This window comes from Podarcis melisellensis (genome assembly GCF_964234715.1).
Source record: "Podarcis melisellensis genome assembly, chromosome: 2".
NCBI classification, from domain to species: domain Eukaryota; kingdom Metazoa; phylum Chordata; class Lepidosauria; order Squamata; family Lacertidae; genus Podarcis; species Podarcis melisellensis.
The window spans coordinates 20,584,099-20,611,389 of record NC_138529.1 but is presented as its reverse complement, the minus strand read 5'-3'; the positions used below and the strand labels follow the sequence as shown (position 1 = coordinate 20,611,389).

The 27,291-nt window shown below is 51.0% G+C and overlaps 1 protein-coding gene across 13 annotated transcripts in view; it reads right to left on the bottom strand.

Moving 5' to 3' along the window:
• Window positions 1-27,291, bottom strand: part of KMT2D (lysine methyltransferase 2D) — a 107,742-nt gene that overhangs the window by 3,379 nt on the left and 77,072 nt on the right. For all 13 annotated transcript variants that reach the window (XM_081898493.1, XM_081898487.1, XM_081898486.1 and 10 more), the window contains 15 exons: window positions 23,749-26,718; window positions 22,448-22,591; window positions 21,419-21,583; window positions 19,524-19,680; window positions 17,968-18,049; window positions 16,456-16,631; window positions 14,852-14,979; window positions 13,619-13,754; window positions 13,386-13,510; window positions 9,986-11,138; window positions 7,742-7,878; window positions 6,697-6,827; window positions 5,465-5,750; window positions 4,517-4,590; window positions 2,544-2,652 (listed from right to left, as the gene is read on the bottom strand). In XM_081898493.1, coding sequence (XP_081754619.1) covers window positions 2,544-2,652; window positions 4,517-4,590; window positions 5,465-5,750; window positions 6,697-6,827; window positions 7,742-7,878; window positions 9,986-11,138; window positions 13,386-13,510; window positions 13,619-13,754; window positions 14,852-14,979; window positions 16,456-16,631; window positions 17,968-18,049; window positions 19,524-19,680; window positions 21,419-21,583; window positions 22,448-22,591; window positions 23,749-26,718 — 5,973 coding nt within the window. The remainder of the gene's footprint in view (window positions 1-2,543; window positions 2,653-4,516; window positions 4,591-5,464; window positions 5,751-6,696; window positions 6,828-7,741; window positions 7,879-9,985; window positions 11,139-13,385; window positions 13,511-13,618; window positions 13,755-14,851; window positions 14,980-16,455; window positions 16,632-17,967; window positions 18,050-19,523; window positions 19,681-21,418; window positions 21,584-22,447; window positions 22,592-23,748; window positions 26,719-27,291) is intronic.

The following is a 27,291-nucleotide window of genomic DNA, read 5'->3' as shown; positions in this document are numbered from 1 at the left end:
GGAGGAGGACATCGGAAGAGAACCGAGGATTAATCCTTGAGGCACTTTTAACGTCAAATACGTCACTGCCATCCATTTGGTTCATTCCCGCGGTGGCCACGTTGGTTGCAACAAGTGACTAGAGTTGAACAAAATCTCTACACTGTTTTATCTCCTCGTCAAGATGGCAGCAATAATGGGAGGAAGTGGAGTTTGGACTCGCCTTCCTTTTCATATGACTTCTATGCCTTGGTTAAGGTGGAACTTATTACAGTGGTGCCCCGCAAGACGAATGCCTCGCAAGACGGAAAACTCGCTAGACGAAAGAGTTTTCTGTTTTGGAGGTGCAGCGCAAAACGAATTTCCTATGGGCTTGCTTCGCAAGACGAAAATGTCTTGCGAGTTCCTGCGGGTTTTTTCCCCTCCCCCCCTTTTTCTAAGCCGCTAATAACGCTAATCTGCTAAGCCGTCAATGGGCTTGCTTCGCAAGACGAAAAAAGCGCTAGATGAAGAGACTCGCAGAACGGATTCTTTTCGTCTTGCGAGGCACCACTGTACTATTATTTTAAAAATTTATTTTCCGCCCTTCATCCCAGGGCGGTTCACGGAATAAAATACAAGATAAAAAATCAATAAACCAAAACAGGAAGTGAATAATTAAACCAAAACAACAAAACAATACCCCCATGCATTTAAAAGGCTGTAGGATATTGATCAGCTCAAGGTCTGGTTGAAGAGGAGTGTTTTTGCCTGGCACCTAAAATATATATAATGAAGGCGCCAGGCAAACCTCCCTGGGGAGAGCATTCCACAAATGGTGAGCCACTACAGAAAAGACCTGCTCTCATGTTGCCACCCTCCGGACCTCGTGGAGGTGGCAATGAAGGGCCTCAGATGATGAACAGAGAGTCTGGGATGGTTTATATGGAAAGAGGCAGTCCTTGAGGTATTGCTGTCCTTTATAGGTCAAAATCAGCTGAAGCTAATTGGCAGCCAGTGAAATTGGTCCAGGATCAGTGCAATATGCTCAAACCATCTTGTCCCAGTGAGCAATGTGGCCACTGAATTCTGCACCGGCTGAGGCTTCCAAACGGTCTTCAGAGAAAGCCCTATGTGTAACTTAGGAAGCTGGGCTGGCAGGCCCTGGCTCTCCAGCAAATTGTCGTTCCATCACCTGGTGGTGCTTTTATAACTGGAGACGCCAGGGATTGAGCCTTCTCTATGCAAAGCATGGTGCCTATCACTGAGATGTAATCCCTTGCTCAACATTAAAGAACAAGGGGGGGGGTCTGCCCTACCCAATTGTTCAGGCTGCTTCTGTCGACCTAACAGGAACATTTCCAGCCACAAGCACTTTAGGATATCTCCGCATCCCTTCACCCAACCAGAACAGTTGGGGAGATGTACTCTTCCACACAAAAAGCACCGTGTGAACGAGGTATGCAATTCTCAGCTTACAGATACGGCACCAACGCAAGGAACTGCCGGTAGAATAGAGGCTTGAATTCATAGTATAACACACTATTCACCGGACTACACTAATTTTCTCAGGTTTGTGCGTGCTCGCTAGCCTACAGCAGCAGGGTTTGGCCTTTTGAAGACAGTGAACCAGAGTCAGTCCGATGCTGGCACAGATTACAAAACACAGGGATGTGCCTACACAATATGTTTCTATGGTGAGACCTACGGACTACTCTTTTAGCCTGTGAGAGGAAAAAACAGGGTGGCTCTTGCCTAGTTGCTCCTGCTGTCGCGCAGTGTCCCACGACCACCACGGCAGGGAGATGTAACAGTTACATAAAGGTAAAGGTACCCCTGACCATTAGGTCCAGTTGTGGCCGACTCTGGGGTTGCGGTGCTCATTTTGCTTTACTGGCCAAGGGAGCTGGCGTACAGCTTCCGGGTCAATGTGGCCAGCATGACTAAGCCGCTTCTGGCAAACCAGAGCAGCACTCAGAAATGCCGTTTACCTTCCTGCCGGAGCGGTACCTATTTATCTACTTGCACTTTGACGTGCTTTCGAACTGCTAGGTTGGCAGGAGCAACGGAAGCTCACCTCGTTGGGGGGATTCGAACCGCCGACCTTCCGATTGGCAAGTCCTAGGCTCTGTGGTTTAACTCACAGTGCCACCCGTGTCAAGCATGTAAAACGTAAAAGGAAGGCCATGCGGCACACACAGGCATTGAAGGAGAGGCCATCCAAACTGCTTGCCGGTTCTTGCCCCCTCTTTTCCAGCTTAAGTAAGGTGTGCTAGTGTGCAAGGGCAATGCTTTCTATGCACTAACCCAGAAGGAGTTTAGGCAAGTTTCCCTGGTCTCCAAGGCTTGGTCTGAGGGCACATGGTGACATTAAGCAGTTTGGGGTCACTGCTTAGCTGGGAGATCCCTGGGCACGCCATGGCAAGTCCCATGATGGAAGCATCTCATAGCGAATGGACTCGAAGAACGCTCCAAGGACAAAAGCATGGGCGCAGCGCCGGGTTTCCCCACAGGTATTTTCTTCGCCTACACTGGATCGTGCTCCACCCCCCCCTTCCCCCAACCCACCACAATTCAATTCTCACCTCCTCTCCCTTGGGTATCCGGCGGCTCGAGATGATTATGATCTTGTCCTCCTTGTCAAAAGTCACCACCTCGGCCACACAGTTGGGTGCGCAGGAGTGATTGATGTACCTGAGTGGGGGCAGCAGAAGAGGGGGAGATAGGCATCATGCACCTGGACCCTTAACCCCACAACACCACAGAATTAGGCCCTTTAGGAACCCAACTTTTCACCTGGAATTGGGGGGAGCTGAACCGGCCAGGACGACGACAGCACAATTCTATTCTTAATCTTTGAGAGAACTAAGTATTCATTAGTGAAAGGAGGGCTGGGAAGCTGTAGCCCTGGCTGAAAAATACCCTACAGCACAGGTTCTCAACCTTTTTGAGTCCACGGCTCCCTTGATCAACTACATTCTTTCTGCAGCACCCCTGTGGGGCTCAGAAGCCCAGTTGTGTCAAGCCCTCCTTGCAGAACTGGCGGCCTCTTAACCCTTTTTCAAACACCCTCCCTTGTGGAGTGTTCCCTCAGCCTCCTCTCCTAGGGATTCCTCTGGTCAGCGGCTGCTGCTGCCGCCGCCCCTAGTCTCTGAGCTGCTTCCCCGTCCCAAAGAGAGGTGCCTCTTTACACTGCCCCACAAGCCACCCAGGCAGAGGGCCTTCTCGGTAGTGGCACCCGCCCTGCGGAACGCCCTCCCACCAGATGTCAAAGAGAAAAATAACTACCAAACTTTTAGAAGACATCTGAAGGCAGCCCTGTTTAGGGAAGCTTTTAATTTTTAATAGGTTATTGTATTTTAGTGTTTTGTTGAAAGCCGCCCAGAGTGGTTGGGGAAACCCAGCCAGATGGGCGGGGTATAAATAATAAATAATAGTAATAATAATGGCCAGTGACTTGTCTGTCCATTTCCAACAGCAAGGGCTGGTGGGCTGCCTGGCTGGGCTCCTATCCCTGCTTGATTGATTGCTTGCTTACTCTGAGGCTGCCTCAGTTCCTGGCAACCCGCACCCCCGGGCCAACCCCAGAGGCACCATTCGCCTGCAGAGCTTGTAGCCAGGGCTGCAGCAACAAACAGCCGTGCAAGCCTTTGGGAGGCAGAGATACGAGAGGACATCAGAGGAAGGAGGGGAGGAAAGAGGGACAGAGGCCAGTGCTGCCCGTGGAACCCCTGACCATCATTCAAGGCTCCTCTCCTATACTGTAGCGGTTTGCATCGCCTCTTAGCCTGCCTGCTGTCTCCCGTGTTCCCTAGCCAAGTTCCACAATTTTTCAGCTTTGGGCAAGACATTCTTCTTTCTTCCAAACTAGCTTATCGATCATCAGGTCCTGACAGATTGAGAACTCAATGATAACAAGCTGGTGGTGTGCTGTTTCTTTAAGATCTGCTGAGGGAATAATGTTCTGCTCAGCCCTGCGGGACTAAAGGATGCTATGGAGAAGGAAGTTGGCCCCAGAGGCCTCCCCAGAAAACTGTCCCACCAGCAGCGGAGTTGGGAAAGAGGCTAGTGTAGTAAATCCTGTGCCACTGAAGTTCATGGGAAAGGGTGGGAGGGAAAATAGAAAGGCTAAAAGAAGCTACAATTGAGCTGTCCTTCTACCTTTCCCCCAGCCAGTAGAGTACTGGAATGCCTTGCCCACCCTTCCCTTTGAAATGATCTTGTTTTAAACAAACTCCAGTTGATGGCTGCAACTATTTGGCCCCTCTAAATGTTGCTGAACCACACCTGCCAGCACCCTCTACTGGATGAAGTCAATGGGAATTGGAGGGCCCAGGTTTCCCATCTGGGAAAAAGCCTCTGGTTAGTTGTCAATGAGTGTATTTTGCTTCGACAGCTCATAACTTTGCGTGTTTATTCAGAAAACGCTATGAATTGCAGTACGACTGAAATCACTGCCCATTAAAAATCAACCCACCCTGAACATCAAAGTCTGTGATGGGCTAACAAGAGCTTTGGCTTTGGATGCAATGAACTGCCATGGCACAGCTTCACTCACCTGGCAGGGCCACCTGTCAGCGTGGCATCAATGACATGCTCATTGTTGATACGGAACATGTAGATCCCTCGGTTCTGGACAAGAGGGGAAATGGAGAGAGAAAGATTGATTATATTGTGTATTCAGAAACCAGTGCTTCATGCCTTTGCTCTCAGCTGGGTACAAGCAAATGGTTTTAGCTTGTTTTAGCTTGCTAGGTTACAAGCTAATGGTTTATTTTAGCTTGCTGTTGTGCTCTGTATTTCAGCATGTCAAGCGTGCATGTGTGTCTCACATGCTAGGCTATGTACATTTCAGAGTTGCACCAAAGAGACAAACCTATTTTGTCCTCATTTTTCAAAGATTTTTTTTTTAAGCCAATGAACCGTGTCGCGGGGATTCGAACCACCAACCTTCTGATCAGCAAGCCCAAGAGGTGGTTTTGACCACAGTGGCACCCATGGCTGCTATTCCCTGGATACACACAATCCACCCACATAAAGCCCTTCCCTAGATGACTAGATGAATTTTTGGGATCATTTCCAACTCTATACAGTGGTACCTCGGGTTAAGAACTTAATTCATTCTGGAGGTCTGTTCTTAACCTGAAACTGTTCTTAACCTGAGGTACCACTTTAGCTAATGGGGCCTCCCACTGCCGCCGCACGATTTCTGTTCTCATCCTGAGGTAAAGTTCTTAACCCGAGGTACTATTTCTGGGTTAGCGGTGTCTGTAACCTGAAATATCTGTAACCTGAAGCGTCTGTAACCCGAGGTACCACTGTACAGTTCTATGATACCCAATTCCTTGCTCCTGTCAAGGAGCACAGCTCTGGAACAAACCAGAAGGGCATTTAAGCCTCAGTCCCTCTTCCAGTCCCCACAAGGCAAGAACCCCAGCCACTGGCTAGAGGTCGGGACGTTTCCACCCTCATCTCTCTCTACCCAAGGCCTCGCTTCTTCCCCCACCTGCTCCTCGTAGATCTTCTCTCGCCGGTTGGCCACCTCGTTGCGGATGATGGTGCCAATGTACTCAATGACCATCGTGTGCTTCTCTAGATCCTTGGCAGCATAGAGTCCGAGCCCTTGGATGCGGGAGCGGGCCAGATAGACGTTGTTCTTCCATTCCGTCTTGAGGCGGCGGTACTGGGAGGACTTGGAGTGCACAAACTGCTTGCTGTACGGCGTGTTGGTTTCGCCCGTGAACGTGCTCTGGTAGGCCTTGGACATGCTGGTGCTGTTCAGAGTGTGGGGCCTTCAAAAGGCATGGGAAGGAGAAAAGAGGTCAACGTCAAACCCCCTGGAAAGGAAGCAAGCAGCTGTCCAAAGCCTCAAATCTGAGGCCTTTCACATCACCCCATCCTTTTTTAACTGGATGTCGGGAACCCTTTGCTGTCGCTCGAGGCTCAGGTGGCCTCAGTGGCCCCGAGTGCCTTCCATCAGCTTCGGCTGGTGGCCCAGCTATGCCCCTATCTGGACACGGATGGCCTAACTGCTGCTGCCTATGCTCTGGTAACCTCAAGGTTCGATTACTGCAATGCGTTATACGTCTCTGAAGACAGTTTGGAAACTTCAGCTGCTGCAGAATTCACCAGAGCAATACGCTTTGAGCATATCGCACCAATCCTGGTCCGACTGCACTGGCTACCCATTAGTTTCTGGGCCCAATTCAAAGTGCTGGTTTTGACCAATAAAGCCTTAAATGGCTCAGGACCGCAATACCTCAAGGACCGCCTCTTTCCATATGAACCTATCCAGACCCTGAGATCATCTTCTGAGGCCCTTCTGTGTGTGCCTCCTCCTTTAGAGGTCCGGAGAGTGGCAACACAAGGACACAGGCCTTCTCTGCTGTGGCCCCCGTCTGTGGAATGCTCTCCTCAGGAAAGTTCGCCTGGTGCCTGCATTATACGCCTTTAGGTGCCAGGCAAAAACGTTCCTTTTTAACCAGGTTGATCCAATTGACATCCTATGCCCTTTTCAAATGTGGTTTTATTGTGGGAGGGGTGTTGTTGGGTTGTTGCTTTTATTTTGATTCTGTATTTTACATTTTGATTTTATTCTGTGAACCTCCCTAAGGCCTCTGGGTATAGGTTGGTATATAAATTCAATAAATAATAAATTTATTTAGCTTTGTGCTGCTGTCTCAAGAGAGGCCTGTGTTGTCCACCCAGCAAGTGATGTCTGGGGTCCGTTCTGCTCACCGTTTGTAGTGCGTGAGGATTTTGGGCTCCGACCGGGCGCAGCCAGTGGGGTTGATCATGAGTGGAAGCTCCATGAGTGGGTGGCGCCCATAGCGGAACATGTAGTTCTGGCAGCTCTCAACACCAGGCAGCTGGAAAGGAAAGGGACCCATTTCTCAAATCCTCATGTTACAGGCACAACTTCACCACCCGGAACATGGTGCTGACACAGCCCAGTCCACCCCGCCCCAACCCAAACACATTTAAGGGGAAACAAAATTTTAAAAATTCCTTCCAGTAGCACCTTAGAGACCAGCTAAGTTTGTTATTGGTATGAGCTTTCGTGTGCATGCACGCTTCTTCAGATACACTAAAACAGAAGTCACCAGACCCTTATATATAGTGAAAGGGTGGGGAGGGGTATTACTCAGAAGGGTGGTGGAATAGTTGGCCTCTAAGGCAGTGTTTCCCAACCTTGGGTCTCCAGCTGTTTTTGGACTACAACTCCCATCATCCCTTGCTAGCAAGACCAATGGTCAGGGATGATGGGAATTGTAGTCCAACAGCAGCTGGAGACCCAAGGTTGGGAAACACTGCTCTAAGGTGCTACTGGTGGAAGGAATTTTTTTTTTGTTTCGACTACGGCAGACCAACACAGCTACCTACATGTAACTAGAACATTTAAGGGGTTCCTAGTACAAATCCATTCACAATGCATTAAGAAATTCAACCGGGGATATATATATATGTTTTTGGACTACAATTCCCATCATCCCTGACAGCTGGTCTTGCTAGCTAGGGATGGTGGGAGTTGTAGTCCCAAAAACATCTGGAGGGCAGAGTTTGGGAAACGTTGCTATACAGCAAGGTTGGCACATCTAATACCCAAGCTGATCGCAGCTTTAGGCTCAAGAGGTGCTGACCATAGCACCTCTTCTGTGGACAGATGGCTTCAACCTCTCCCACCCCCCTGGAACCCAACTCATGGGAAGCCCCTTCCCCACCCATTACTACCGCCGCCGCCACCAAAACACCAGGGTTCCGGTTCCTCGTGTTGGATACATACAGACTCCGCGATTCGCAGCACAGCGTGCACTGTCAAGCCAAAGAGCTCTTCTCCCTTGAGATATTCAGGGAAGAGCCGCAGCATGTCCGCTTCCTTGCGCATCAAGGCCACCGGTTCGATGATTCGGTTCCATACCGCTGTAACCAAAGAAGGATAATTTTAAAAACCTGCTCGAGAAGATGGGCAACCTATCTGGTTTGCGGGCAACCCGGGCTGCAAGCTTATCAAAACGTCTTGCCTTGCTGCAGTCATCTAACCCTGTGACTTCCAAGTGACTTCAAGAAACTATGCAAAATGCAGAGTACATGGCAACATCTGGTAACTGTTCCTTGTTTGCCGGCAGCCTAAGAGATAGTGCAGGATAGTACGCACCCCGGAAATGATCTCTTTCAGCTTCTGCCTTCTGGAAGAAGGTACAGGGTTATAAAGACTAGGACTAGCCACCGGAGAAACAGTTTTATCCCAAATGCGATTTTGGTTTTAAATGCAGTGTAAGGTAGTCTCTATGGGAGTATATTGTATTTAATTATGGGGTATCAGAGATTTTAGGGGGTTAACCAGGCTGGGATAGCAGGCTTGTTGGTTTTTGAATGTCTGATGTAGATTTTTTCAATTTCTGTATGGGAACATGTATGGGACAATGACATAGATTATCGTATGGGACAATGACAAAGATTATCATAAGTTCCTGGGCACTTGGCTAACAGTGGGCCTGCAGCAAGGTTTCTCTGTATTTTCCTCCACTGGCTCTACACCACTTTACGCTGCCCTGGTCCGTCCTCTTAATACTGAAAATGTAAGATCTTCTGTTGTAACGTAAGATAGGTCAGACAAAAAGCCAATCTGGTCCAATATCCCGCTCTCACAGCAGTCAACCCGATGGCTGTTGAGAAAGCCTACAAGCAGGAACAGAGTACAACAGCTCCACCTTCCATTCCTAGAAACTCCTATGCCCATGGAAACTTCCTTATACTGAGCTCCATCTAGCTCAGCACTGTCTACCCTGAATTGCAGTGGCTCTCCGTGGTTTCAGGCAGGATCCGTTCCCCAGTTCTTCCTGGAGGTCCCAGTGAAGGACGCCTGGACCTTTAAGCTTGTGCTCTGATACACGGCTCCAGTGAATATGAAAAATAAATCATCTTTTAATATGCCATTCTTAAAAAGTGGGCATGCTCGTTTATGTAGCGTATTTCACTAATAATAATAATAATAATAATAATAATAATAATAATAATAGGACTGGCTGGGCATTGATCAGTGGGCATCGGAAGAAGGGTGGTTAGAGACTGATGGAAGAGATCTGGGGGAGAACCTCTCTGGCTCCACTGGCTCCCAGGACCAGAAGAGGACTGAAGAGGGAGGAGCAGATACAGGTTACACACAGGCATAGTCTCTGCCTGCTTGTGCACATCTCAGGTGGGGAAGATACATATGCTGAGGTTCGGGGCGGGGTCTCTCTGTTGCGGCAGCTGCCTCATTGGGTGCACACTTAGAATACCTGAGAGACACAAGGCTGATGTCTTTTCCTAACTTGGTGTAAAGAGCTAATGTCTGACAGCGCCGTGACAATAAGTTACAGTGCTGCAGGACAGTGGCGTTTGGAGTGAGGAGGGGCAATTCCCACCTCGCTACATTTCAGGCTGTGTGAGTCTATAGCTGCGTAACACCTCCCTCTCTGGCCAACGGATCTACCTGTAAAATGTTGGTATTATAAAAGTCTGTTGTGTTTTAGGTTTGACTGCCTGATTTTGGAGTTTGGGTGAAAAATATTTAAGACGCAGCCTGTGTGCCACGGATTTTTGAGATACAGGATGCAGATTGGGGGGAGAAAAGGCTTATTTCTAAACATACTTTTTCACCTTGAATTTAACGAGAGAGAGGGCATTTGGACCTCGCTGGATCCTGCGTGTCCTCAAAAATTAAAATTTGGAGATGGCAGTTTTTGCAGACGGGTTATGCTGCTCTGCTTCCTTTTGCCCACTATCCTACCTGTAGTTATTTACACAATGAACTGCTCTCTAATTTCGAAACCCTGAAACTTGACAAAGCAGGAAAGATGCATTGCGAGGAGGCTGACGGACGCAAAGCCAACACTGTTTGCGCAACGCATTTCTGGGCAGAGGAATGGCATCCCCGGCGCGCCAGAAGCTCACTTCAGCCCGGCATCCAGAATTCTAGCTATCTTTCCGGAGTAACGGACCTGGCGGTTGCTCTCGACAGCGAGAGGACTGAGCAGACCCCTACCCTGCGGCGAGGAGTCCGTGAAGACCAAATCCTCCAAGCCCTGCTCCATGACTTGAACCACAAACTCCGGCCGGCCGTTGTTCTCGCAGATGGTGCAGCGGTAGCAGCAGCGGCGGTTGTTGGTGCGCAGGCTCCAGTAGATGCGGGTGGCCTCGTAGCCCACCGGGTAGAGCGCCGTGACGCTGTGGAAGTCGGCCATCTGGTGGGGCAGCAGCTGCCCGATGGCGTGGAAGACGAGACCCCCCACCCGGAACATGTGGAGGCGCTCGCCTCGCTGGATGATGCTGGCGATCTGCTTGACCTCGTCGCGCTCGATGTAGACGCGCCGGAAGACGGTGAAGGTGCTCAGCTCCTGGTCGCAGGGGCCCTTGAGCTTGTGCATGGGGCAGAGCATGGTTTTGTCCTTGAAGAACATGCACTTGGCCCGGATGGCGCAGGCGAAGTGGTAGACGTTGGGGCAGCGGATGCGGTTGCAGCTGTTGGTGGCGCCCGTCTTCTGGCAGAGGGTGCACTTGGTGAGCAGGCCCCGGTGCAGCGCCACCTCCACGTTGATGAGCGCCCCGCCCTGGGTCTCGTACACCTCCGTGGACCACAGGGCGCAGTTGAGGTGCACCCAAAGGTCCAGGTCCAGGTTGAGCAGGCGCGCCGGCCCGTCGGTGGCGCCGTCGCCCTCCTCGTGGCAGAAGCAGCACTTCCGTAAGTCCCGCGGCACTTTGTCGGGGCGCAGGGTGGCAGCCAGGCGCTCGACGAAGTCCGCGATCTCCCGGTCCCCGTCCCGCTTGGCGCCGCCCTTCTGGATGGTGATGAGGAAGCGCAGCCGTTTCCAGCGCACCCCCTTCCACTTCTTCAGGCGCGGCTTGTTCTCCTCGCCGTCTTCCAGGGGCCGCGAGCGGGGCTTGGCTTTGGGCGGGGACTGGGGGGCTTCCTCCTTGGGGGAGGAGGGCGGGGGCGGTGGAGGGGACGGAGCGGGCAAGGGTGGCACTTCGGGCTCGGGGACCGGCTCGGGGACCCTGGGGGGGCTGGGCGGGGAGGGCGCGAACGGGGAGAGGGGCGGAGAGGGTTCCTCGGGAAGGGTCAGCAGCTGCCGCACATCCAAGTTGGCAACGTTGTTGATGTAGCAGTGCTGGGCGGCCTTTTCCGGGGTGGGACTCTCCTGGAAGAGAGAAAGGAAAAAGCATTTTGAGAGGCGGTGGTCTCAGGCTGCAAACCAGTAGGCCTGTGTCGTGCCAAATGCAAGGTGGTTCTTTTAAAATGAGATTCAGAAGTACAGCCGTACCTTGGAAGTCAAACTGACTTCCAAAGTGTTCGAAAACCAAAGCACGGCTTCTGATTGGCTGCAGGAAGCTCCCGCAGCAATTCGGAAGCCCCGTCGGACGTTCAGCTTCCAAACGAACGTTTGAAAACCAGAACACTCACTTCTGGTTTTCGATCGTTTGGGAGCCAAAGCATTCGAGAACTAGGCTGTTTGAAAACCAAGGTACAATTGTTATACAAAACACAAGTGAGTTAGATGATTAAAGATTTTATTTTAAGCAGCAAGCAATATATACATACCAAGCAAGCACTTCAATCTGCCACTTGGAAGCCCTCAAAAAGTGGCAAAGTGACTCCCCCAGGTAGCCTCAGTTTGCACGGCCCCACGCCCGATCAGTCTGTGCATGAGCTTCTCTCTAAAACTCTGCCCACAACCATCCAATTTATAGGGAAGGAGCCGGTGTACAGCTTCCGGGTCATGTGGCCAGCATGACAAAGCCACTTCTGGCGAACCAGATCAGCGCACGGAAACGCCATTTACCTTCCCGCCAGAGAGGTACCTATTTATCTACCTGCACTTTGACGTGCTTCTGAACTGCTAGGTGGGCAGGAGCAGGGACCGAACAACGGGAGCTCACCCCGTCATGGGGATTTGAACCACGACCTTCCGATCGGCAAGCCCTAGGCTCTGTGGTTTAGACCACCACGCCACCTGCGTCCCAATGCCTCACATTCTCAAAACAATGCCCAATATCAAAGAAGATACCCTGCACTTCCTCCCAACTGATTAGGACATTCATGCCATCAAAGAACTTAACAAGAGGCAGGGAAGGAACAGAGGCAGGTAGAGCAACCGTGTCAGATCACTAACTCCTCAAAATACAATTTATCTTCCGGATAGATTGCTCATACAGCTTGGCACTAGAGACATGGCCACAGCTGCACGCTTTGCAGATGCCATGCAGGTGCTGCTCCTCTATTATTACACCTGTGCCACTTTGCCAACAGCTGATCAACAGTGCATCCGTTGCTTCCTTCTTTTCTACAGAGCTGGGGGAGTGTATCAGCCACAGGCGGATCATTAGGGAAAAGCAAATGCAGCTCAGCGAGGGAGGGGTGTACACTCACACAGGGAATAGTGTTAGAACTTTAAATCAGGCATATCACTGGAATTATGGACTGCTAGAGCAAATTGGATGTTTTGAAAGGCAAGCTGAGGTGGATCAACATTGTCCTCATTTCACAGGTAATTGTTACAGCCCTTAAGTCCTGGTGTTTGAGATGGGGGAAAATATGTGCGTACAGTGATACCTCGGGTTACATACGCTTCAGGTTACAGACCCCGCTAACCCAGAAATAGTACCTTGGGTTAAGAACGTTGCTTCAGGATGAGAACAGAAATCGTACGGCGGCGTGGCAGGCCCCATTAGCTAGAGTGGTGCTTCAGGTTAAGAACGGAACAGATTAAGTACGTAACCAGAGGTACCACTGTGGTACCTCGGGTTAAGAATTTAATTCATTCTGGAGGTCTGTTCTTAACCTGAAACTGTTCTTAACCTGAGATACCACTTTAGCTAATGGGGCTCCCACTGCCGCTGCTGCGCGTTTTCCGTTCTCATCCTGAAGCAAAGTTCTTAACCCAAGGTACTATTTCTGGGTTAGCAGAGTCTGTAACCTGAAGCGTCTGTAACCCGAGGTACCACTGTAGTCCTCTTCTCCCGCCCCACCCCCCAATTTCTTTCTCTTCCACTTTCCAAGACACCTATGGGGTACTGGGGCAGGTAGGAATCTAGGGCCCAGTTACTACACCTTCCCAAAGCTAAAGGAAGATTAAAAAGAGAGAGAGGTGGTATTGGAAAAAATGCAGAATGAGACAGAATTTAAAAGGAGGGAGGGGGAGATGAAGAGAAATGACACTGGAAGGGGCGTTGTGCCAAGACCTCCAGCTAATCCCCCTGATTTCTGTTCTGGTAATGTATTTTGTGTTTTCATATTGTGGTTTTATGCTATGAACCGCCCTGAGACCTGCAGGTATAGGGCAGTATACAAATTTAATTCATCATCATCATCATCCAGTGGTCAAACCTGCCAAGTGCATAGGGAGAAAAGCATTCTGGGAAAGCTCCCACCCCCGACCCTTTCCCACCTGTTTGAGCAGCGTCAAGATGTCCAGCTCGTTCTTGAGACTGTAGCCAGGCAGCATTGCATCAAACTGCTTCAGCCATTCTGGCCCTCCTTCGGGGCCCTTGGGAGCCGCTGGCTTCTCTTTGCCTAAGGAGAAAGGGGGGAAAGACCTTTTAAACAGGTACTTACAGCCAGGGGCACAGAAACCTCGAGTGCACATATGCGTCCACGATCTCCTGAAGTTTGGCTACTTACCCTGCGCGTCAGCATCGACTTTTCTGGGCTCGCTGGCAGCAGCTCGCATGGGGCTGTCTGGAAACAGCACTTCGTAAGAACTGGGGATCTTCATGCTCAAGAGCTCTGCCACTGCCACCATGACACCGTTCAGGTTCTGGGGGAACATGGGAAGAGTCAGGAAGGAGCGGCCAAAACCTTTGCGGGGTAAGCTCACCTACTCCCAAGCTGCATTTTGCACAACCACCACTGCACACCATTGCTTCAGCATCCCAGACAGTGGACTGAGAAAGATTCAGCCGAGCCTTCCCTTAAACTTCAATCCCAAACTCAATCCCCGGTAAGGACTGTCAGCATCTGCAGTCTGGGAGCCACTGCCAGCCCTCCAGCTGTTTTTGGACTACAACTCCCATCATCCCCAGCTACCGGGACCATTAGTCAGGGATGATGGGAGTTGTAGTCCAAAACCAGCTGGAGGGCCAAGTTTTGCAAACACTGGTGTAGACAATGCTGAGCAAGACAGACCAATGTTTTGTCACAATGCAGTTTATCACATTCCTATGTTTTGCTTCTGGATGTAAGCCTCACGCTGCTAGTGTATCATTCAATCTCTCCTCAGTGACTCGCAGCTGAAAACCTGAATTGTGTATCAGCATATTGTCTGAGGGGGAAGGGGGTGCAAGAAGGAAAGTTGCAGATCTCTTGCATGCGATCTGGTGGGGAATGCTGGCGCAAACACATGTGCTGCAGTTTCCACGTAACATGTGCAAATTCAATGCCGGTGTTGAAAACTGGGGAGAAATTTACTGCTCGGCTCTGACTGCTGGGAAACCAAGCAACACTGTTTATCCCAGCTCTGCCTTTGCATCCAAACAACTTATCCAGTGGCTCTCCAGAAATTTATTTTTTATTTAGCAAGATTTGCTGCTTAATTAAAAGAACCTCCAAGCCATTCACATTAAATATTCATTTTTAAAGTAGCAGCAACAAGACATTCAGCACATACCCCCCCCCCCCAATTTATCAATGTATCGATAAAAACCAGCCAGTACACCTAATAAAATTAAATGTCTGGCTAGGTTTGCCTGCGCACAAAAATTTCAAGACTCCCCCCCCCCCCATCCAGACATTAGTCCTGCCCTATGCGAAATAAGACGTGGTAAAAGGCACCACCACGTCAGAATATTTATCACCCCTGAAACAATTGTGAAGCCTTGCCCTTGGGTCGGGGGCTTTTCTGTGCTGACTCCCTACCTTGGCGGCAGCTGCAGAGACAGTGAGCATGACAGAGACCTCGCTGCCCTTGGCTTTCTCCCAGGACGTGCCTGGAGTCCCCTTTCCCGCTTGCTCCAAGGTCCCATAAGGCTTGGCATCTGGGAAAGCTGAGAAGCGGGAGGCAAGGGGGAGACAATGGCAAGAGTCAAACACACACATACACAAACGCATAATTAGCACTTTGTATCACCTTAGAAAAGGACGCGGGTTAAACTACAGAGCCTAGAACTTGCAGATCAGAAGGTCGGCGGTTCGAATCCCCGCGACGGGGTGAGCTCCCGTTGCTCAGTCCCTGCTCCTGCCAACCTAGCAGTTCAAAGTGCAAGTAGATAAATAGGTACCACTCCAGCGGGAAGGTAAACGGTGTTTCCGTGCACTGCTCTGGTTCGCCAGAAGCGGCTTAGTCATGCTGGCCACATGACCCGGAAGCTGTACACCGGCTCCCTCGGCCAATAAAGCGAGATGAGCGCCGCAACCCCAGAGTCAGCCACGACTGGACCTAATGGCCAGGGGTCCCTCTACCTTTACCTCTATCACCTTAGAAAGCACAGGGCTACCCAGCACTCAAATCAGACCCTGTTTGCCTCTTAGAATCAAGATGTCTGTTGCCAACAGTACCCGAGAAGAGCTACTTCTGCCGTTGGAGAGCCTAGAATCATAGAAGGGACCTTAGGCATCAAGCAGGGGTGGGGAATCTCGGGTCCGAGGGCAGAACACATTTTTATGCGCCCCTTCTTCATCCTCTCTTGCCTGGCTGAAGGGTGCCCTTGCAGTGGGACAGCGTTCCTTATTTCCCTGCCTGGACTCGGGTCCGTTGTACAAAGTTTCACCAGTTGCTTTGCCCAACTTCTGCATCCGGCCCCCGGAAGGCTGCCCAAGAAGGAATGTGGCTCTCAGGTTCCTTCTCCCTGACCTAAAGTTATGGGCACTTTCTCCCTAGGACAACAGCAGCAGTTTTTTTCAAACATTTATTCAAAAGTTACAATACAGCTTTGTCCACTGCCGTATTATCACAGAATGATCACTCTAATCCTCCATCCCACATCACTGTCATGTTGCCTTGCCGAATATCCTCAATAGGAGCTCAACTACCGGTCTGGTTTACTAGACATTTTCAATCAATATACCCTCCCCCCAGACACCTCTGTGATAATGATGACATTGAAATAGCCTGTCCTTCTTCAATAAAAGTGAAGAAAAGGAGGCCAAATCGTGCAAAAGGTATCTTTTTGGGAGATGCCTTTGATTAGTCGCCACTGGTATGTGAGAAAGCAAACCTCCAGATTATTATTAACCCAAGCCTCTATTGGCATATTAGAGGTTTCCTTCCATCGCTGGGCAATAACTAGCCGGTCTGCTGTGAATAGGAAGGAAATTAATTCTTTAGATTTAAGGGTAGAATTTGGGGTCAAATCTAGTGATAAGGCAAGTGCCAAATCTGGGGGTGGGGATAGTTTTGTGGTTTCGCAGTGTGGTCCATGCCTTTTGGGATAAAGTTCTTCATCTGACCTCCAAAGACAGCGGCAGAGTTTAGATGCTGCGGCAGCCCATTCCCTTGAGCATCTTCTCTGTCCCCCACAAACCTGGGATGCTGGCCTTTGGGATGATGGGGATGACTGGAGAGAGGGGTCTCTCTTCCACCTCTGGCTTGGCTCCCGACAGCAGGGGAAAGCGTGGCACCTCTTCGCTCAGGACACTCTCGGGGGATGAGGCTGGGACGATGCTGTCAGGGGAGTCGCTCTCCTCGTCGCTCTCCATCCTGGAAGGAAATTGGGCAGGACCTCAGAACGGTGCTGCCACCGTTGCCATGGCTTCTGACAGAGGTGGGACTGCGGTAACCCAGCCTGAACCACACCCTAGGTCAGGGGTGGGGTGGGGGACCTGTGGCCCTCCAAATGCCACCAGACTACAGTTCCCATCATCCATGACCACTGGTCATGCATCTCCAGGGCCACAGGTTCCCCAGCCATCCTCACGATTCCAGGAAGATGAGATGCAAGGGTTTCCCAAACTTGGGTCCTCAGCTGTTTTGGGACTACAATTCCTATCATCCCTGACCACTGGGTCCTAGGGATGATGTGAGATTATAGATGAAGAATATAGTGGTACCTCGAGTTACAAACGTCTCAGGTTACAAACGCCTTAGGTTACAAACTGCTAACCTGGAAGAGTTACCTCGAGTTGAGAACTTTGCCCCAGGATGAGAACGGAAATTGTGTGCCGGCAGCGCAGCGGCAGCAAGAGGCCCCATTAGCGAAAGCGCGCCTCTAGTTAAGAACAGTTTCAGGTTAAAAACGGACCTCCGGAACAAAGTAAGTTCGTAACTAGAGGTACCACTGTAATGATGATCATCCTCCTTCTCCTCCTGCTTCTCCCAGAGCAAACAAGGACCACTGACCAACTATACTTCTTTGGACTACTGTTTCTAAGCCTACAATTTTTGTCTGATTTTTGTTTATTTCAACCCGTTATACTGCTTAACCACAGCTGTCTCTTAACTGGTGTACAAAAGACCCAATGCAATAAAAACTAAAAGTGAGTTAAAACTATTAAATCGGAGAGTTATTAAAAAAGCCTGCTGGAATTTTAAAAACGTCTTCAGTAAGTGCTCGAAGTTGAACATGGTGGTCAACAATTCCCAACATCCTGAACTAAGTTAGGTTTATAAGAATTAGGACTTGGAAAGCCGTTATAAGGATATGCCTGGAAATTCAACCAAGGGGAAGCGAGGAAGTCACTTAACAATGTTAATAAGTCTAACTTTAATAAGGTTATGATTTATGTTTGTTTGTTTATAATTTTGTGAAAATTAATAAAAAAAATTGGGGGAAAAACAACAATTCCCAACATCCATGTTGAGGTAGATGGGAGTTTGTGCCCTCCAGGCAGGTGACGCAACGCGGGTGAAGTAAATTACCAGTCTTCCATACTTCCCGACAAAACTTCACCCAAGCTAGATCTCAGAGAGGAAAAACTTCTCTTCTCCCAAATGTGACAGTTAATGCTATAGCTTCCATTTGGGGGGGGACCCCATGAAGCAGAGGTTCAGGATGCCCTGTGGTCAAGTTGGTTCCACCCTCCAGCTCCATCCTTACCTGACATCCTCGGTCTGGTTGTGTGGCGGTGTGGGCAGAGCTGCGAGGAGATCTAAGCTTTTCACTTCCACAGGGGGAGCGTCTGCAAACGTGAGGCAGAAAACTCAAGGTTTAACATGTCAGGATGCTATAGGGACGGGTGGAATTCTAATCACGGCTTCGCTGGATCAATTCCAGCTTGTTGCAGCCTGGTGCTGTGGGCAAGAGGCTCGGAGGGTTGCAGCCTATCGCAGGCCAAACTTAACGCTTGCCTTTCTTAGGCTGCTTAACATCAGAGCGGCCAAGCAGAGGACTGGCTGGTTCTGGGAGATAATCTGTCTCTTGCTACGAGGAGGAGCGATCCCAGACCCCTTAACGGAGGCAGCCACATGTCCATGCCTGGACATGGACCCACATGGATGCAAGTAAGCATCGACTGGCTGCAAATTTCCCCATTTTGGACAAGGTCCTCAAGTGGGCGGGTGTCCAATTCCAGATACGACTGAGTTGGATGAATTTTATCTTGATCTAAATTCAAATCCATTTCAAGCCCAAGCTTGGCAGCTGGAACAGCTTTGGTGGCTGCCTGCCACACGTTCTTTCCACTACCCTTTTAGAGTTCATTCATTCAGCCTTGTTTTTTTAAAAATAAATATTTTTTTAAACTAAGTAATAAGAATAAATAAGAATAAAAATGTGCACCCCGGCTCCTCGAGACCATTCCATTGTAACGATCCAGCCTCCCAAAATTTCACCACCTCTTGCGATAGTTTGATCCAGTACAGATTCTACAAACACCTTCCATATCTCCTCAAAATAATATCTCCTCATATTCTCTGTCTTAACCTTAATAGCACATGTTATCATTAAAAGCTATATCCTATATTCATTCAGCCTCTATTGGCATAAATTAGACAATAAAATCATAAAAGAGAAAAAAATATATAAAACATGGGTAATCCAGACATACTAAACACCTAAAAAGTATAAAAGACTCAGCAGCCACCATTAAGAAAAACTAAGTAGTTTTAAATGTGACTTCAACAACAACAACATTCCTTTAGACTCAACATCCCTTTAGAGCCTCTGCGCCAATGAATGCAGCTCTCTCAGTAGCCCACAAGGCAGCAGCCATCAATACAGTAGTACCTTGGTTTTCTAACAACTTAGTTCTCAAATGTTTTGGAAGTGAGTGTTCCCATTTGCAAACGTTCTTTGGAACCCGGACATGCAACGGGGCTTCCGATTGGCTGCAGGAGCTCCCTGCAGCCAATCAGAAGCCGCGCTTTGGTTTCCGAACGTTTTCGGAAGTCGAAGGGACTTCCGGAACGCATTCCGTTTCGACTTCTGAGGTACGAATGTATCATGAATTCAACCCAAACCATTTCGGCCTCACCGGTTCCTTTTAACTTCCACTGGGAAGCTCAGAGCAGCCCACCTGGGCCTCCCCTCCATCCAAAATCAGAACAGGGGCCTACATGCATATTCACTTCAAGGATGCTTAAGAGCGCCAGAGGCTCTCGGAACATTCCGGAACCCGGCAGCACCTCTTCTCCTCAGCCATGGGGCTAACTTACCCTTTTGCCCTTCGTGCTCATGGGGCAGCACCGGCTCCTTGGGCTGCTCTGTCAGCTCCTCGGAAGACAGGACCCCATTCACCAGCTTCTGCTGCACCGAGGGGGGCGGTGTGGGAGGCAGCGAAGAAGGTGGGGTTGGTGGGTTGCTCAGATTGTTCTAGAAAGAGATCAGAGGAGTCTGTATCCAGCAGAGCCCCCACCCCGCCCCCAAACCTGAGGCGCTTTAGGTCACCTCGCCAAAACCCATATTTCCATAAACAGCTTCTTTTTTTGAGGGGGGAGCCACCCGGATTATTCTTATTAACTTAATTTATATACCGCCCTATACCTGGGGGTCTCATAGCGGTTCACAGAATAAAATCAAGATATAACACCACAAAATGCCTAATAAAAATAAAAGCAACAACCCAATAGCGCCACCCCCCACAAAAACACCACATTTTAAAAGGGCATAGGATATAAATCAGATCAACCAAAGGCCTGGTTAAAAAGGAAAGTATTTTCCTGGAGCCTAACAACTTTTTGTCATGGGGCAGCCTATAAACAGTGTGAATTATACAAACCATTAAATATATCTAAAAGGTTTATAGGCTGCCTGTCAACACAGCTTCCAGAGTTGTTCAACAACTTGGCTTATAAGGACAAAGAGTGCTCTCCCCGGGAAGGCCTGCCTGGCCCCTACTTTGATGCGGAGACATTTTTAATTCCCCAGACCTTTTAAACCGCAGCCGACCTAGTTTTACGTAGTGCGGTTTTATTAGCTTGCCTTCCTCGGCTCTGTAATCATTGCCATTAAGTTGTTTTATTATTTCTGGTTGTTCTTGTCTCTTCTGTCAGTCACCCTGGACATTCTCATGCACTGAACAGGGGGTGGGGTACAACCAGCTAGATGGGTCACTGGGAGTGGCCACCGTGACCACATAACACCAGTCCTGAAAGACCTACTTTGGCTCCCAGTATGATTCCAAGCACAATTCAAAGTGTTGGTGCTGACCTTTAAAGCCCTAAACAGCCTCGGTCCAGTATACCTGAAGGAGCATCTCCACCCCCATTGTTCATCCCAGACACTGAGATCCAGTGCCGAGGGCCTTCTGGTGGTTCCCTCACTGCGAGATGTGAGGTTACAGGGAACTAGGAAGAGGGCCTTCTCGGGAGTGGCGCCCGCCCTGTGGAATGCCCTCCCATCAGTTGTCAAGAAAATAAACAACTATCTGACTTTTAGAAGATATCTGAAGGCTGCCCCGTTTAGGGAAGTTTTTAATGTTTGCTCGTTTTTTAAAAAATATTATTAATATTCTGTTGGGAGCCGCCCAGAGGGTCTGGGGAAACCCAGCCAGATGAGTGGGGTATAAATAATAAATTATTATTTTAATTTTAATTATTTATTTACTACTACTATTACAGTCTTACTTGGGTTGAATATGCTTCAGGTTGAGCATTTTCAGGTTACGCTCCGTGGCAACCCGGAAGTAACGGAGCACGTTTCTTCTGGGTTTCGCCGCTTGCGCATGCGCTCAAAATGACGCCACACACATGTGCGGAAGTGGCGAATCGCAACCCGCAGATGCACAGACGCAGGTTGCGTTCACTTCAGGATGCGAACAGGGCTCTGGAATGGATCCCGTTCGTATCCAGAGGTACTACTGTACTACTACTACTACTACTAGTGCTTTTCTTCTGGAAAAGAGGTGCTGGTGTACACTATGACATTGTTACAGTAAACACCACACTTTTAACAGGTGCTTTTCTTCCAGCTCTCGCGTTTCCTTCGGGGAAGGGAAGCACTGGCACAAGGCGGCTCGAGGTGACACCCAGGGAGGCTTCCCATCCAGGGCGAGGCAGCCCTACCTCCTGCCAAGCGTGCGGAAACGAGATCAGGGGCTGGCGGTCCTTACCTTGGTGAGCAGCTGGGAGTAATAGTCCGGAATGCTGTCCAAGGCGGCGTTACCAAAGGAGCCCTTCAGCTGGCTCTTGCCGTTGACCGGGCTGCTCCCAAAGGGGGGGAAGAGGTTGAAGTTGGCTGTGATGACGGGCTCCATCAGAGGCAGCAAGGAGAGCTCCTGAGAGGCGGCGGGAGAGACAGAACTGGGTCAAGGCAGTTGGCAGTTTCACACACCGGCACATCCCTGTGCGAGCAGAAGTCTTCTCCTACAGACCGGGCCCGGCCCAGGGGGATCCAGAGAGGTCTGGCTGTGCTAGGCATGCCAGTAGACATGCACAAACCCCTTCCCTCGCAGAGTTCTCTCCCCCCCCCTTTCTATTTTATTTTGACAAAGCAATAATCATAAATAAATAAAATGTGCACCCCACCACCGAGATCATTCCATTGTAACTATCCAACCTCCCAAAATTGGTTTTCGAACATTTCGGAAGTCAAACAGACCTCTGGAACGGATTAAGTTCGGCGCTTTTGTTTTTGCTATTTAATTTGCGTTTTTGTTTTTGAGGCTTTTTTGATTAATTTGTTTTTGCGACTGTGTGGAACCCATTTCAGCTACTGATTGATTGTGTGACTGCGGAAATGGATAAAAGCCCCCCCTCCGTCCAAACAATGACTATCATCAGTGCAGGTAAGAGAAAAAATTAATTTTAATTTTTAATCATCTACAATACTGTTTTCTTTATAGTATGGTACATTGATTATTGCTTTCATTTTATGGCTCAATGGTGTCGTTAGACAGTAAAATTCATGTTAAATTGCTGTGTTAGGGGTTGTTTTTAAAAGTCTGGAATGGATTAATTCATTTTGCATTACTTTCTATGGGAAAGCACGCCTTGGTTTTGGAACAGACTTCCGGAACGGATTAAGTTTGAGAACCAAGGTACCACTGTATCTATGAATAAATACCACTAAATCAGTTATTTTATTTTATTTTTTAAAAGGCTACCCAGCCCTCACACAGCAGCTGCATAGCGCAGAGTACCTGCTTGAGCTGTTTCATCAGGGCCTCATTGGTTTTCACTCCGTCCTCTTTGCGCAGCTTCTTGCGAGAGTTGGCGACTCGCTCCCCGGCTTTCTGGGACCGCTTGGGCTTTGGCGGTGGAGGCTTCTTGGCTGCCAGCGCGTCCTGCAGGGAACACCCCAAAAAGGGAGAGGAGGAGAGAAAAAGAGACAAGAGGAAAAGTGAATTTCTGCATTGCTGCCTGGGATCATATGCCTACCCTGCTTGGAGTTATCCAAGATCCCCTTCCTAATCCTCCCAGTAGAGATCCACCTCCAAATCTGAGCTGATCCACTCTATACACACAGTGAGGGGGAGAAATTATGGACCGTACCAGACTGCTGGCAATGTAGGCCCTGAAAGACCTACACTGGCTCCCAGTACGTTTCTGAGCTCAATTCAAAGTGTTGGTGCTGACCTTTAAATGCCTAAACGGCCTCAGCCCACTATACCTGAAGGAGCGTCTCCACCCCACATCATTCAGCCCGGAAGCTGAGGTCCAGCTCCGAGGGCCTTCTGGCGGTTCCCTCACTGCGAGAAGTGAGTTTACAGGGAACCAGGCAGAGGGCCTTCTCGGTAGTGGCACCCGCCCTGTGGAACACCTTCCCATCAGATGTCAAGGAAATAACAACTATCTGACTTTGAGAAGACATCTGAAGGCAGCCCTGTTTAGGGAAGTTTTTCATAGAATCATAGAGTTGAAAGAGACCACAAGGGCCATCGAGTCCAACCCCCTGCCAAGCAGGAAACACCATCAGAGCACTCCTGACATATGGTTGTCAAGCCTCTGCTTAAAGACCTCCAAAGAAGGAGACTCCACCACACTCCTTGGCAGCAAATTCCACTGTCGAACAGCTCTTACTGTCAGGAAGTTCTTCCTAATGTTTAGGTGGAATCTTATTTCTTGTAGTTTGGATCCATTGCTCCGTGTCCGCTTCTCTGGAGCAGCAGAAAACAACCTTTCTCCCTCCTCTATGTGACATCCTTTTATATATTTGAACATGGCTATCATATCACCCCTTAACCTCCTCTTCTCCAGGCTAAAATGTTCGATCATTTTTAAAAAATTATTAATAATATTCTGTTGAGAGCTGCCCAGAGTGGCTGGGGAAACCCAGGCAGATGGGCGGGGTATAAATAATAAATTTGTTGTAGTAGTAGTAGCAGTTGTTATTATTATTATTAGATTTATTTCCGAATGCTCCCCCTCCTAAGCGAAATCCAACCCAACGCCCCCTCTGACGTCCCTGCCCGCCGTTCCTCCTCCTTCCCTGCACTCTTACCTCTCGCACATCTGGCACCGGCTGCAACCGGCCCTCCGCCCCGGCGATCTTGCCATCCACGTGCCCGTTGACATCGCCTGAGCGCTGCGTCGCAAGAGTGACGTTCTTGGCCCGCAGCAGCTTCTGCAGCAAGAGGTGCCCGGCTTCGGTGCGGGTGAGGCTGTTGGTGGTTGCTGGAGCGGCGGCGGCAGGGGCCAAGACAGGGTCCCCGTTCGCCTCCCGCTTGATGGGCTGGGTTCCACTCATCAGGGCGCACTGGGAGGCTTCCTCCTTGGGCTCCTGTTTGATGCAAACAAGGGGAAGGTCTCCTGGCGGCGGGGGCACCCTTCCCGCCAAGGGAGAAGCAGCTTCTACCACCTGCCCGTTGGCCGTGCCAGTCTCTGTGGCCTCTTTGGTGGTGGGGCACTCGGAGTCTCGGAGGCTGCACGTCCCGGGAGTCACTTCTCCCGCGCTCGGGGGTGTTGGGGTGGAGAGCAGCAGGGAGCTGGGAGTAGCAGGCTGGTTCCTCTGGGTGGGAGTCTGCTGCTGCTGCTGTGGCGGCTGCTGCTCAGGGCTTTTAGCCAAGAGCAAAGGAGACGGTCTCTTTGGCTCTGGAGGGCTCGGGTGCTGCTGTGGCTGCAGTGGCGTCTGCTGCCCAGATGCCATGCCGGCAACGCTCAAGGGGACAGAGGGAGCCTGAGGGGTGGGGAGCCTCACCATCCCCTGCTGCTGGGGACAGACAGCGGATTGCTGGCTCACCGGGACCCTCTGCTGCTGCTGCTCCACCGAGGCACCGAAACCCTGGTCCGGACGAATCTGGAAGACCGCCAGGGGCGGCTGCCTCTGCGGCTGCTGCCCCACAGCGCCCGGCAGGGAGAGGTGCTGAGCAGCTTGCTGGCCTTGCTCGGGGGCCGCCTGCCCCGGGTAGGGACTGGCTTGCCGCAGCACCTGGTTCTGCTGTTGCTGCTGTTGCTGCAGCAGGTTCTGCTGGTGCCTCTGCATTAACAGGGCCTGCAGCTGCTGCTGCTGCTGCGGAGTCAGGTTCCGCAGCTGAGGGTTTTTGGAGATGACGCCCTGCAGCTGGGCACGGATCTGGCCCATCACAGGGCTGGACAGGATGCTTTGGCCTTGCGGGGAGGACTGCTGCAGCATCATGCTTTGTTGTTGTTGTTGCTGCTGCTGCATCATCAGCCCTGGTGTTTTCGAGGGCCCGGCTGGGCTCTGAAGGCGTTGTTGCTGCTGTTGTTGCTGCTGCTGGAGGTGGTGCTGTCCCGGCAAACCTTTGGAAGGCTGCTCCAGGTTCTGTCCCATCATCCTTTGCACTTGGCCTTGCTGCTCCATCTGCTGGTTGAGCAAGTGGGGGCCCTGAGTTGCATCTCGATGGTGCTGCTGCTGTTGCTGCTGCGACAGCTCTTGCTGCAGAATGCCGTCTATAGGCAGGTGAGAACGCAATGGCTGCTGGAGGAGGTTGTTCTGTTGTTGTTGTTGCTGCTGCTGCTGCAGGTGGCTGCTTTGCTGCTGCTGCTGCTGCAAGTGGCTGCTTTGCTGCTGCTGCTGCTGCTGCAAGTGGCTGCTTTGCTGCTGCTGCTGCATCCGTAGCTGCAGGGAGCCCAGCATGTTCTGCTGCTGGGGGCCCAAGAGCAAGTGCTGGGCTTGGCCCAGCTCAGCTGACTGCTTCTGCTGCTCCTGGAGCATCAGCTGTGACGGCTGCTCCGGAAGAGGAGTCCCGTGGCCGCTCAGCCCCTGCTGCTCTTGAGTGCTCATCTGCAGCTGCCCTCCCATCTCTGGGCCCACCATGTGGGGTCTTAGCTGCTGTTGCATTGCACCGTCCGCCCCTTCGGGAGGCAGCATGGCCGTGCCACCTTCTGGCCCTCCTTGCTGCTCCTTGACAGCCAAGCCCTGCTGCTGCTGCTGCTGCTGCTGGGCTGGCTGCATTCCCTGAGTCGAGGAGTGCAGCTGCTGGTTCAGAGACCCGTGCTGCGCAAAGTGCTGGAGAGGTTCGGCGCCCACGCCCGGCCCCTGGCTCAGGGCGCTCTGCTGGGAAGCCGGCCCCTGGCCCAGGAGGGGCTGGTGCTGTTGCTGGGTCAGCAACGTCCTCTGCTGCTGCCCAAGGAGCCCTGGTTGCTGCTGCTGCTGCTGCTGCTGCTGCTGCTGCGGTGACAAAAGCAGCCGATGCCCCATCATGCCCTGCGCCTGCTGCACCAGCTGCTGAGGCACTCGGTGCTGCTGCCCCTGCTGCTGCTGCTGTGGGGCCAACAACATTTGCCTCTGGGATGCCGGGTGCCCCATCACACCCTGATGCTGCAGCATTGAGTGTCCCAGCATGGCTTGCTGCTGCTGCTGCTGTTGCTGCGGAGAGAGCTGCTGGACCAGGACTCCCGCCTGGTTTCCCAGCAGTCCTTGCTGCTTGGGGAGCAGATTCTGGCTCGGCTGGGGCGTGGGTGGCGGAGGCGGGGGCTGGCTCATCAAGCCCACCTGACCCATCGTGCTTTGCTGCTGCTGCTGCACCGAGATCTGCCCCATAAGGCTTTGCTGCTGCTGCATCGCCATTTGTCCCATGTGGCTTTGCTGCTGCTGCATGGATACTTGCCCTATGAGGTTCTGCTGCTGCAGCTTCTGCGCCAGCTGCAGCCGCTGCTGCTGCATCTGCCGCTCCTGCAACAGGCGGTTGCTGGAGAAGAAGCTGTTGGGGGCCGAAGCGCCCGATGGCTGCTGCTGCTGTTGCTGCTGCTGCGCTCCCATAAAGGGCAAGCCCTGCTGCACAGCCATGGCGGCGGCTTGAGGGAGGCGCAAGCCGGCCTGGCCTGCTAGGCCCTGCGGCCCCGGCTGGAGGCCGTGCGCGGAGAGGAGCTGGCCAGGGAGCTTGGCCATCAGGCGGGGGCTTTGCGAGGGGCTGAGGGCCAAGACGGCGGAGCTTTGCTGCTGGTGCTGCTGCTGCTTGTTGCGGTACTCAGCCATGAGGTTGGTGTGTTCCTTCTGCTGCTTCCGAACCTGTCAGAGAGAAAGAGGTGGCAGAGGCAACGTAAGCGCAGCAAACAACAAGGAGGGGTGCACCTGTTTTCTCCTACCAATAGGAAACCCACTTAAGGACTCTATACGGCCTCCGGAACACCCCATATGGGAAAGGGAGCCATTTTTTCATTACAGTGGTACCTCAGGGTACATATGCTTCGGGTTATATATTTACGCTTCAGGTTACAGACGCCGCTAACCCAGAAATAGTGCTTCAGGTTAAGAACTTTGCTTCAGGATGAGAACAGAAATCGTGCTCCGGTGGCGCGGAAGCACCAGGAGGTCCCATTAGCTAAAGTGGTGCTTCAGGTTAAGAACAGCTACCAGAGGTGCCACTGTACCGCCCGAAACCGGTTTGAAGTCCAGATTATGGTATCAGTTTCATAATTTTTGACTTGGCAATATATCACAAATCATGGTGTGTGTGTTTGTGTGCGCGCGCCATGCAAAAATCACAATGCAGGAGAAAATGTGAAGCCCATCAATGTCTCCATCCTTTTATCAGACACTGTGATATACAGTGGACCCTCCAGATACGAAAATTCATTCCGG